The 12,439-nt window shown below is 39.8% G+C and overlaps 1 protein-coding gene across 4 annotated transcripts in view; it reads right to left on the bottom strand.

Annotated features, from left to right (window-relative positions):
• Positions 1–2,484: 2,484 nt before the first annotated feature.
• Positions 2,485–12,439, bottom strand: part of epha7 (eph receptor A7) — a 95,570-nt gene continuing 85,615 nt past the window's right edge. For all 4 annotated transcript variants that reach the window (XM_044048573.1, XM_044048575.1, XM_044048576.1 and 1 more), the window contains exons 15-17: positions 9,103–9,296; positions 7,880–8,035; positions 2,485–6,367 (exon numbers count right to left, since the gene is read on the bottom strand). In XM_044048573.1, coding sequence (XP_043904508.1) covers positions 6,253–6,367; positions 7,880–8,035; positions 9,103–9,296 — 465 coding nt within the window. In that variant the 3' untranslated portion in view covers positions 2,485–6,252. The remainder of the gene's footprint in view (positions 6,368–7,879; positions 8,036–9,102; positions 9,297–12,439) is intronic.

Here is a 12,439-nt window from a genome sequence, read left to right as displayed (position 1 = left end):
AGGGAAGAAAGGACAGGGAAAAGAAAAAAGGATTTGCCCCCCTGGCCATCTTGGAATCCCATGTCAGAGTTGGTGAGCTTGGTCGGGAATTACCTTGAAAATTCTGAGTTCCAAATTCAAATGGAACGTACCTTCAATCCTGTTTCAAACTGTGATGTGTTGCTTGGCAGACATTTCACTTACTTCTGTTACAAACCAGTGACCCTAAATTTTCTGCTGAAAACTACTGAAAACTTTACAAAAGTTGATATAACATTTAAACACGTTTGTCCTTAATAATCAAATCGATAATGTTCTAAACACTTAAAGCCATACCACAATGGGGTATGGGTGTAGCAGTGTTGGATCTCCACAGGATCTTGATATTATTTTGGTCTGTGATTCTGAATGAAGACGAGAAATGTTTATTCACATAGTTGTACTTTTTTTGGCTTTGTCAAGCTGAAATTTTCTCTTTTCAATAAATTGAAACGTAAAAGTATTAAATACAGTTTGCTCTTGATGTCAGAGCTTAGTGGCCTTATTTTTGTATTATTCTATTCATCTCAGCACTAAACTGTGTAAAGCTGTAGTATGCAACACATTTTGACAGCACTGATCAATAAATCCATAATCACCTTTCAGCAGAATGCAAATCAAGTGATTTGAGCAAGATCCAGACTCCTGCACCTCGTTTTAGCTCCATTTACAGCCTTGGGGAATATCTATCCCATATCACAACACTTTAACCAATCACAGTGCAGTTTTAAGAGTACAGTCCCATTGGCCGTTCTACTAAACAGCTGTGCATATGCTGCGGAAATTCCACAGTTTCAACTGTGGCAACAAATGCCTAAATTGCAAAGAAACATTCAAAATAAATGGTTATATATATATTATGTCTGTCCATGCTCATCTGTACACACCCGTTTCTCACAATTTTAAATGTCAGAGCTGCTGAAAGCCTCCTGACGCTCTATCATCTACCGTTCTTGAAATGTGACAACTTCAAAACATGCTGTTTTTTCTGTTTCTCAGAGGTTTGGGAGAAGCACACTATGTCATTTTTGTCAAATTTTGGACGACATACTAAACTATGACATTTTTGTGACCTTTTTGGACGACATACTAAACTATGACGTTTTTGTCGTTCAAAATTTGACAAAAATTTCATAATTAAGTACGTCGTCCAAGAAGTTGCCAAAATGTCATAGTTTAGTCTTTTGTCCAAAAAGTCACCAAAATGTCATAGTTTAGTATGTCGTCCAAAATTTGACAAAAATGTCATAGTTTAGTATGTCGTCCAAAATTTGACAAAAATTTCATAGTTTAGTATGTTGTCCAAAAAGTCACAAAAATGTCATAGTTTAGTATGTTGTCCAAAAAGTGACAAAAATGTCATAGTTTAGTATGTCGTCAAAAATTGACTAAAATGTCATAGTTCAGTATGTCGTCCAAAATTTGACAAAAAAGTCATGGTTTAGTATGTCATCCAAAAAGTCACTAAAATGTCATAGTTTAGTCTGTTGGTCAAAAAGTTCCCAAAATGTCATAGTTTAGTCACTCATCCAAAATTTGACAAAAATGTCATATTTAGATGACTAATGTTTATTTAACAGTGCATTTGTATGTAAAATATACTGTTAAAAAAAAGGTGTGTAGTGAGCATTGGCGCCTGAACATATCCATATTATCAAATCTGGCCCTCATTAAAAAAAGTTGGACACCTCCCGTCTAAAAGCTTCATGTTTTGAATTTCAATCCACCGAAAATCGTCAGCAAGAAGCAGGCATACTCGAAATTTTGCCCACACATGTTATATCAAAATGTGCGGCTTGATCGGTAATGGTGTGCTATGAGTTTTCTAAGCGTTTCAATTAACCAGGGCGACAAAAATCTCAAAAAACTGTGAATAATTTCCACATACACATGAAAGGGAAACGGAGGGGGCGTGTGAATCTCTCTCTCCTTTAAAACTTGGTGTTTTAAAGGTTGATTCCACCAAAATACCACTTGTCTAAATACTTCAAGTTTTAAAGGTTCAATCCACATCTTCAGGTTTATAATGCAAGTGTTAGAAACATATTTTTGGAAGGGGGCGGAGACAGGGAGTGGGAGGGGCTTATGAGTCATTCTCTTTTAAAGGGTGATTCCACCAAAATACCACTTTGTCTAAATACTTCAAGTTTTTAAGGTTCAATCCACCCAAATGTTACTCCTTTACCAGCACAAGTCCTGCACCCGACAACATCGGCAGCAAGAACAGCAGGCCCGCTTGAAATTTCACCGCAGAATTTTCTAGTTAGTTATTGTCAGTGAGTTTGTACAGCAGTGGGTAAATGGGTCTGGATATACTGTATGAATGTTTTAGTGTATGTTTGAAAGCAGCTATAATCGTCCTTGAAGTGCGACTACCACACACATCACAAATCTGAAAGTAGCTGAAAGTACTTCACCATCCAGATAATGAAAATGGACAAAAACACAGCAAAGGACACCCACAGCTTCTATAGAGATTGTATTATATTTCCAAAAATATATGTACAGTCTATTACAAAGGTTACAAAGCAAAAAGAATTGTCTATGTAACAAGAAATTTGTCTAATTAAATGATTCTTCTTCTGTCGGGGAAAATACATTTGACCAGTGAATATTCTCAATACTTTCATCACAGAAAAATAAATAATACATTGACCATTTGTATCACTGTACAACCAACTAAAAGGCAAAATAAAGACAAAGTCAAAGTAAAGATGGAGTTCCTATCAACTGTCTTTGGTCCTAAATGAGAAATTATGTACAACTGAAATTGTGTGGGTGACAATAATTCATCTGCGAGATATAAAAATATAGTGCATTTCCGATGTATTCAGAGCTCTCTACTGAGTAATATGTGTAAAAAAAAAACAATATAAATAAAATGTACAAGTTTTACAATTAGAACATATACAAAGATTCCCTCAAATCTCGACTCATTTCTGACACAATCAACAGTGCTGCGCTCTTTGGAAGTATCCACCACCTCGCCACAGCGGTGAAACACGTGTCCAACTGCTGTACCACAAGATTTGAAAAATAACTTCATACTCTAGCTTCGATTCCTGATTCCAACTGTCTCCACACATCCTGCAGATTTATGTTTTTTCTTTCTTTCCTATATTCCTTTTTATATTTTTATTTCTGCTGGAATAAAGCCACAGCAAAACGTATTGTTTCTGTCATGTTCAGAGTGTGAAGGGAAAAGAAGCTGAAACAGACAGAAGAGTGACTTTGCTGGTGGTGGCGGTGGTTACAGGTGGTCTGGACGATGGATCGATTTTATCCTGGATATAATCTCAATTTGGCCCGAAACTGCTGCTTCCCCAGCACGGGGGGAAGAGGAGGGACAGGGTGTGAGGGGGGCCTCCAGGGGCCCACTTTGAAAATCAAGAGCTAAAATGAGGGGGGGGTGGCGAGACAGAGAGTGAGTGCTGCTATGAACTGGGGAGTTTTGTGCTGACTGAACAACTTTGTGTCCGTATTCAATTCAAAGGTTTGGCCAAGACCCAATTGCTGAGCTTTGCTGTATGGATAAAGGGCGTGTGCTTGTGAGAGAAAGTGACACGAGGGCTCACAGCTGCACACTCCCGCAGTGAAAATAGTTCTCGACATACGTCTGCGATAGGTGGGATCATTCCAAGAGCTGCGTTTAAAGTTTACAGATGTGCACACAAGTGTGGTCAGGTCATTGACGTAATGCTCTCTAGTCACTCGACAGCTGTGCCTTAATACACGGGCCGCCTCCTTCAGAGAACACGGTCTACGCGGCCACCCGTGGAGGGTGGACCGACATGAGGTGGTCTATTGCCTATTGTGTCACCACTCTTTGTTTTTAACGCTCTGGCGTGTTACTCTGGCCTCGCCTGTACATGCTGCAAGTGGACACATACATATCCAGGGGCTTGTCGCTGTTAGCCACAATTAGCAATACCAGATGGCGACATATTTACTGTGTAAAACAAATACAACAGGAGCGCTATTCACCGTAAAAGAAGCAGTGCTTGTATACTGGGATATGTGAGTTCAGAGGGCGTTCCCACTGAAAGAACACCCCCTGACCCAATATACATTTATCCCCTCAACTTGCTGACCACCCATGTTTATCCATGTTTTTTGTTTGAAGCTGTAGACTCCACTTCTGAACCGTTCCGTGGGCACCTTTTGGTGTTTGCGGCCATCTTGCTTTGCTAGCGCTATGTAAGCGGTTGTGCTTCCGTCTGTCTCTCACCCTCTGAGCGCAGCATGAGGATTTCACACAGGGAAAAAAAAAGAAAGAGTCGCGTGGAGCTGATAGGTTAATCAGCATTGTGTGAACTCATTTGGCAACGGATGAATGGAGCTGTATACACAACATTCTGCACTAAAACTTCGCCAACGCGCTAACTAGCTCTCTCTTTTGCATTTGAAGTGGAGACAGATGGCACCAAATAGGTCGCTTGGCTTTTAGGATGCATTCTGCGAGGAACCCCCTTGTCTCTTTTCTCCACATATACAACCGTGTGGAAGAAAAGGGGGAGCCATCTTAAGAGACACTTAAATGCATGTTGTGTTCATGCCTGAGGGATGATGAACGGCGGAGATGCATGAATAAACAAAAGGGCCTGTGAAGCCGCCGCCTACAGAGGCAGAATGACGGCGTCTTAACAGCGAGACGCAGGTTCCTCCGTTTTCATACCCAAACCCTGAAGGGGCGCTTTGATTTCTGTGCGGCGCGTTGGTGTCAGAAGATGATATCTGCAAATCTAATTGGCACATCTCTAGTGTTTTCAAATGTTGCCTCTTTCATCGCTGCAGCCACTTGGTTAAACACTTCCATGCCATACTTGGTTGTCATTAAATGTTTAGCATCTCATAGTGGCAGAGTAAGGCATGATTATTTCAATGCATGACTTGGCACAGCTGTATTTTTTTTTCCTTTTTCTTTTTTTTTTTTTAGGTCAAAGAGGTACATTCCTTTCCCTTGCAGCAGCAGTGACTTAATCTTCCCAAAAGGTTTTGTCTCAGCACAGCACACGCATGCGTTTATACCTAGCACCTTTAAAAAAAACAAACTCTGATTTCTACCTGGTAATTATTGCTCTGTTTACTTCACCTCCTCTTTGCCGACTGTGTCTAAACCTGTGGCCTTAAAACTGTGTCCAGAGAGAGAAAAAAAACTAAACACAAACACACGGGGAGCTTGTTCACCCTCTAAAATGAACTGCACAAAGCATCGCCACTGAAGTGCCTAAAATAGTGGCAATAATTAATCATTAAACATATTTAAGGCAGTATTACGTCTACACCTTTGTTGGATCCACCCTTACAAATTCCCGTGTGCAACATTTCAGGCAAAATGACGGCAAAACAATAAGCGTTGGCTTCAATTTCAGTACAATCTTTCAAACAGTGCTAAAACATTCTACTCAATAACCGAGTCACGGTTTGTGTGTGTCCTGTGGTGAACGCTAAGACAAAAGGATATTGCTACTCTGATAACGAAAGAAAAAACCCAAACAAACAGCAAAAGCCAAAAACAAACAAGTCTGGTGATTTGAAGAGCAAGTGTCGCACTCATCGGAAAAACTCCTCAATACAAAAAAAAAAAATCCGAAAGCCACGTCAAATGCTCCCTCACTCCCGGCCGCGAGGTGAAGCACGAAAACACGAACCACTGCAAACAGTTCACACGGTCCGGTTTGCCTCGGGATCTGCACCTAAAGTGTTTTTCCCTCTGTTTTGGATGAAAGAGAAGTTTTACCCTGTTGTCAAGTACAGATATAAGAGCAAAAAAAAAAAAAGAATTAAAAATGTCACTGTGGCAGATAAAAACTAAGTGAACCAATCAGAAAAAACAAAGATGGCAAAGAGACTAGATGTTTTTGTTTTGTGTTCTTTTTCAAAGGAGAAATCCGTTAAAGAAACATAAGCATCAAACTCGCGTCCAATTTGATATGTGGTTGAGTTTGTAAAAACAAAGAAAGAACAAATAAGAGTCTCGCCAAGGTAGTTTCTTTTTTTTGTTGTTTTTTTGTCTTTGTCGCCCTTCTCCTCTCTTTACTGCCCTCTAAAGACTCGCACCACAATCCTTCACTGAGGAACAAAGGAATGATTTCGCTCCGGACACAGCCGGAAGAGACAGACACGACAGATGTCTGTTTGCTTTGCAGATCCTGGTTACGTCCAGGACGCTGCTCCATTTCAGTTCCGTGGGAGTTTTTTTCCGCCCCTGCCCGAGGTGGAGGTCCGTCCTAGTCACACCTGGACACCAGTGCCGTGGAGATGCAGCATCTGGGCTCTCGCGGTCTGTATGCTGCTCATGATCTTCTTCTGATGGCCCACCAGCGTGATCCCCAAGCTCATCACGTCCCTGCAAGAGAGGAGGACACATCAGTCCATCAGTGCACCGGGACAAAAACCAGAGAGACTTACAGTTCTTTGTTGTGAGGAAAGGAGTGGAACAAAAACAGGCAGCTGAACACACGAGTTTGCTTTTTCAATCAAACATAAATTATGAATCGACAACAAAGGAAACTTAAGCGATCTTAGTCTTACTTGCGTGAAACATTTTATCGAGTGGAGACATGTTGACATGTGGAAGGCGGCTCTTTTTTAAAAAGATCACAGTATGGATTCATGCAGACATTTGGATTTTCACATGTTCTCATCGAATAAGAATGAACTATAATACACAGTGATGCGGCCTTTGTGAGGATCTTTTATATTGATGAGGGATGTGAGACTTTAAAATTGTGACAAAAAAACACTTGGAAAACACTTCAGGGCAGTTATAGGAAAAAAAAAAACACAAATGTACTGTAACCTTGCAATTTCTAAAAATAAAAAAAGATATTAGGAAGAAGCTTTGGGCTAAACGTGGCTTTCACACACTGCTGAGCAAATGATCATAGTTTTAATACTGCAGTTAAAGGAGTCATTATTTTTGGCTGAAGTAACTGGTTAATTAAATGTTAAATTTTTGTCTCTTTCAGGCTCAATTTTTTTTTTGGATTATTTATTTTCACCAAAGAAAATGAAAGTCTAAACAAACTAAAAACTAAAATAAATCCAGGGGGAACGCTGCTTCTATTATGTTATTATGTTATTCTGCATTTATCTCTATTTTTTTGCTACATTTAAAAAAAAAAGTAAAGTGGGTAGAGTTTGGTTTTGTGGAGTTTATGTACATCAAGTACAATAACAATGAGTCATATCATTTCTATATTTTAAGACAAACTTCACTCCATTGAATTCTAATCACTGTGTTTTCATTTGAGCCACAAACAACTGAAACAAACTGAATTGCCAATTGTTCGCCTCTAAGCCATGTAAATGCATTTTAATTTCAAACAACAACACAAAAGTGTTTAATTGACTTTCATTGCTATCTGACAATATACAGACGAAGCAATAATATTGTAGCGAGAATAGCCTGCCCCTTTTTTTTTTTGGCTACACTTTATTGAATTTATCAACACAACACAACACGTAAACATGGAGGAAAGTGTTTAGTTTGCATTACGAGCAAATTAAAACAGGGGGCACAGGAGAATCAATAAACAGGGAGGCCCCTGACTAAATTATGATAAATTATACTAATAAAACAAGTGGAGAATTAAAAATAAAGGCCTAATAAAGGACACTTCTCTCTGCACACGCAGTAAATAAAGGTCCAGGCAAATGATATTAAAATTTACAGTGAGTTTCAGAAACTCCCATGTCAGCTAAAACTGCGCGTGAATGTGAAGTGCAAGAAAGTAGATTTTGACTTCAACTAGGTTTGGGTGGAAGGGAAGTGTAATTGAGATCACAGTGGAAACATGGCCGTGCATTAATGCTCTCTGCTGATGCTTGAACCCTGGAGGGCTGCGTATCTACTCACTCGATTGACATCCTGGCCACAGATTCCAGGGAAGTGTAGCCAGCCGCTGTGAAGTTGTCTCTGTATCGCTCCATCTTGATGGCTTCCAGCCACTCTCCCACCGAGCGGAAAGCGGTGAAGTCTGGTGTGTTCTGATCTAACAGTGGACTAATTGGTCTGCGGGATGAGCACAGGAAGATGTTGACGTCAGTGTATGTGTGTGTGGGTAGGAAACATTTTACTAAAAAAAAAACAAAAAATAAAACAGTAAAACTGGAGGCGAGAGATGCATCAATCCCAGTTTTCCAATACCAATATCACTAGTGATGTCTAGTGCATAAAACAACACATTGTCCTTGTATCTTCTATAGTATGTCACTGCCAACACTTAATATGCAAATACACTTATTTAAAGATGTAACGTTAAAAATCTTAAAGTGCAGACCATTACGCTGAATGACAAATGGTATTTGCAGTATTTAAATTAACACATTTTTGTGAACATTAAAGAAAGAACTTGCATCTTGTGTATTACTCATTTACTAGCCATTTTAAAAATAAAACTGTGAAACAAATATTCTGCTCTCATACAGAACAAAGTAACAGCCCACTTGTTTTTTTGTTTGCTTGTTTGTTTGTCCCCAGTATTTGACGCAGTGATTTTGTCCTCTGTCAGACCGATATTGTTTTGAATCAGTCCGACTCGAGATGAGATACAGCGATCACCAAAGTCGTCCAAAGGTGCAACAAATAGAGCGTCAGTCAACACAAACTTGACAAATAAGATACAGTCACGCGTCACCTTTCTACCCTCTAGCTCTGGAAATGATTTTTGTTCAATATCATTTTCAAGTGCCGTATGCGTTCGCCCCACACTGTCTCCTTATAGCAAAGTGCTTTTCTAACCAGCTATAACCTCCTGGTCTTAATCTCACCTCGTGAAAGTATGTTCTGACTGCAAAAAGAATTCATTTGACAGGCATCAGAGCGAGGTCTGGAGTCCCTGCTGCACTTTAAAGTACCAGGAACTCATTATAGAGATTGATTTAAAAGCCCCAGCTATTGACCATAAAGCCATGGAAGCTGCTTTGGGATATCGATCCCTGAGGATTTATCTTTCATCTGTGAACTACAGAGACTAAATCATGCACTGGACACTTTGGATCATCCTCTAATGAAGTTAAAAAAGAAAAAAAGTTTAAATTCTTCTTTTCACAATGTCAGTGTGGGCTTTATTTCCTCACCTTGTACACGTTCCCACCGGGGTTTTCAAGGTGTTAGGGTTACGGATCATCTTATCAAGGATGCCGACTATCTGATCGAATTTGGGACGCTCTGCTCTGTCTTTCTGCCAGCAGTCCAGCATTAGCTGATGCAAGCCGGGTGGACAGTCCATGGGGGCTGGAAGACGGTAGCCCTCCTCTATCGCCTTAATGACCTGGAGAATGCAAACATAAACAGATCATTAATGTCAGCATTTACGATCATCCTAAATCCCAAACCCCTTGTATCAGAGTTTATTACACTAATCCCCAGCCATAACCTTTTACTATAACCCTAATTGATGTATTACTCCCCTTTAGTACCATACTAGCTTTGCTCGATTAATATTATACAGAATAGCACATGGTTTAAACTAAACTAAGCCTTTTAGAACCAGCATAAAGCTTAAACCCAAAGTATCAGCCTTGGTTTAGATGTACAAACCTAATATCAGCCTTTGGTTTGAACGTAAAACTAACCTTAAACTCTCAGCTTAACCTAGGCCCATTTAGCATCAGCATGTAGTGTTTTTATCCAGATGTGTAATGGGCCTAACTACGTCACATGTGTGCAGCAGATGTTGTTTGTCTCCAGACTGCTGAGAGGTAATTGACGAGCAACGTGTTTGTGATCATTTCCCCTTAAAACTGCACCAACGTACCAAACAGATAGTGAGCAGGTCTGACTCATGCTAATGCTACTGCTAACGGTGCCCATTTCTATTTCCCTGCAACAATTCTGCTAAAAGATACTTCTTTATTGGGAATTGTCAGGCAGTTCTGGAAGTTATGGACATGTATTAATCCAATGCCAACAAGCTCTATTGAGAATCCTGGCCTTGTTTTCAGTTATGTTGAACTTTAGTTTGATTGCTGAGATATTGGTTGGTAGTTTTGTTTAGTTTCACAACAGAGTCCAAATGGGACGCGCATTAAATTTCACTTTTAAAACAACCCGTAACTATCGTCCTGGAGAAAATCTGAATGTAAATGAAGCCAAAGCTTCTACTGCAATAGTCATTTACATAGGTAAACTGCTTGTTTATTGCCTGTGCACGCTGTTAGTCACATCTCAACAGTGAAACTGTTTGCAGATATTTACCAAGGTACTATATGGAACACTGCAGACAGAGTTGTTTTGCTGAGAATCATTCCCCAAGTCCTTTAAAAGTCAATACCACAAAAAAAGTAAGTGCAGCCCACAGCTTTCATTGGAACCTCTTCCTCCCTCTTTCCTATTTCGTATGGATGAGGAGCCGTGTGTTTCTGAACACTGTATATTCATCAGCTATTCCTGTCAGGACTTCTCATACAACAATGAGTCATGGAGGGAAAAAGGTGTCAAAACAGTGAAAGTGTTGGGGAAAAATGCAAATCATGTTCTTCCAACATCCCCAGAGGATGTTTGCAGACATCTTGACAAAGTGCAAACATTTTCTGACATTGACGTCTGTCAAGTTGTGCAGTGGCAAACCACCACATGCACCATTTCAGCATCCAGACATCTCTTTTAGCATTTCTAACATGGGATTGTTCAATCAGCAGGCCACTGCTTTGGAGGCTCGCGGAATCTTAATTATGTTTCGCCCCAGTGCTGCGGGGTAGTGAACACTGGACGCCATGCAGGAATCCTAAAGGCCAGAATCTGTTGCTTTCTACCATCAGTCAAACTGCGTCAAGTCTCTGGTGATAAGAACAGGTTCTAAGTGGTCTGGTGCGTTCAGATGGCCGGGACAACTGTGGTGTGCAACGTAAATTCTGTGTAATGATTGCGGTGCTGACCATTCAACAAGAGTGATGATTTAAAACGTGACAAAACAACTATTAAGGGAGTAGTTGCCATGATTTAGTATTGAACCACCATAATGTTGTGCTACTAGATTAATAATAAGGCAGAAGAGAATGGATTCAGCTCTAAAGTCACTAAAACATCACCAATGCCATATCAGTTTTTGATACAGATCAGTCTAAGTTCTTATTGACAACATGGCTGCCATTGTGCTATCTTTTTGTTCTACTTCCTCGCAGTAGTGCAAAATATCCTGGACGAGCCCCAGTGTAAATAAATAAAGAAATATTTATTATGAGGACATACACTGAGCTTATAGAGGCTAAGTGTATGCTGCTAACAACATTAGCATGTTTCGCTGCTCAAACCCCACATAAGCTAACAACTCAGTGTTATTTTAATAAATGAAATAACTTTTAATTGAATTCATTTTTTTTCCTTGCAGTCACTGAACATAGTTTGCCAGAGTCAGTTTTCTTGGTTCGTCCAGTTATGATAATGCCGATTGATTATGGCGATTGATTGATTGCCACCCTAGTATTTGCCAATTCATCTTAATTATCTTGCCTCTTTGAACTGGAAACTACATTTTGTAAGCCGTTCACTCTTCCATGCCAAATTCCAGAGAGAAAATCATTGTTTGAAACTTGCTGGTACACATGAATTGTGGCTCGTTTGGTGAGTTTGTGTCACTTCAAAGAAATCCAAAGGAAGCATTTCAAACAATGAAGCCACAGACTAACTCATTTGAACTCAGTTTTGGAGGCAGCTGTGATGTAAAATCACTGAATGTCTCTATGGACTTCAGTGTGGGGAGTGATCTGTTTACAGGACAACACAAAACTCGATTCCTTTTCATGCAGTCACACTTTAAGTTTAAAAGTCTGACATCATTCACGTCGTCATGCCATCACGGAGGCATCACCTGGGAATATGTCCTCACACCTAAAGCTCCAGACGACTCTGACTTTATGTTGAACTAAGCATGATGACACCATCTGTTTGTTTGTGCAGTGCTGCTTCTTCTGATTCTACACATCTAAAACAAATCACTAAATGCTGGGTAAACTACAGCATATGCACAAGTTGTTTGTGTTGTTAGTGGTTCAACAACTGTTTCTCTCACTGTTTCCAATTACAGCAAGTCATTTTGAACTGGAACTTAAATCTGCATGACAAGTTATAAGTGTATAATAGCACCATCAAACCCATGTTGTTGGGAATGCTCTTTTTTCTATGCCAGTCACATTTCAGCAGCTTTTTCCTTCTAATAAAATCGCACTGCAAGAATAAAAAGACAGAGACTTCTTGAACTAATTAAAGCCAAGGTTACTAACCCCGCTGAGCTGTACTCATGAGGGTCCTGCACGGAAACCTCAAAGAAAAACGCAGACTGGGATTTTTGTCAGTGATTTTCTAAGTTTCACTGAGATGACTTCATTACGGATAATTAGAGTAGAATGTCGGAGAATCTTGTATCCTGACGCTTTTCATTATCCTTAGTTAGTTTGGACAGTGGAAATCAGTTGA

This window comes from Solea senegalensis, linkage group LG17, assembly GCF_019176455.1.
Source record: "Solea senegalensis isolate Sse05_10M linkage group LG17, IFAPA_SoseM_1, whole genome shotgun sequence".
Taxonomy (NCBI): domain Eukaryota; kingdom Metazoa; phylum Chordata; class Actinopteri; order Pleuronectiformes; family Soleidae; genus Solea; species Solea senegalensis.
This window is presented reverse-complemented; position numbering and strand designations above follow the sequence as displayed.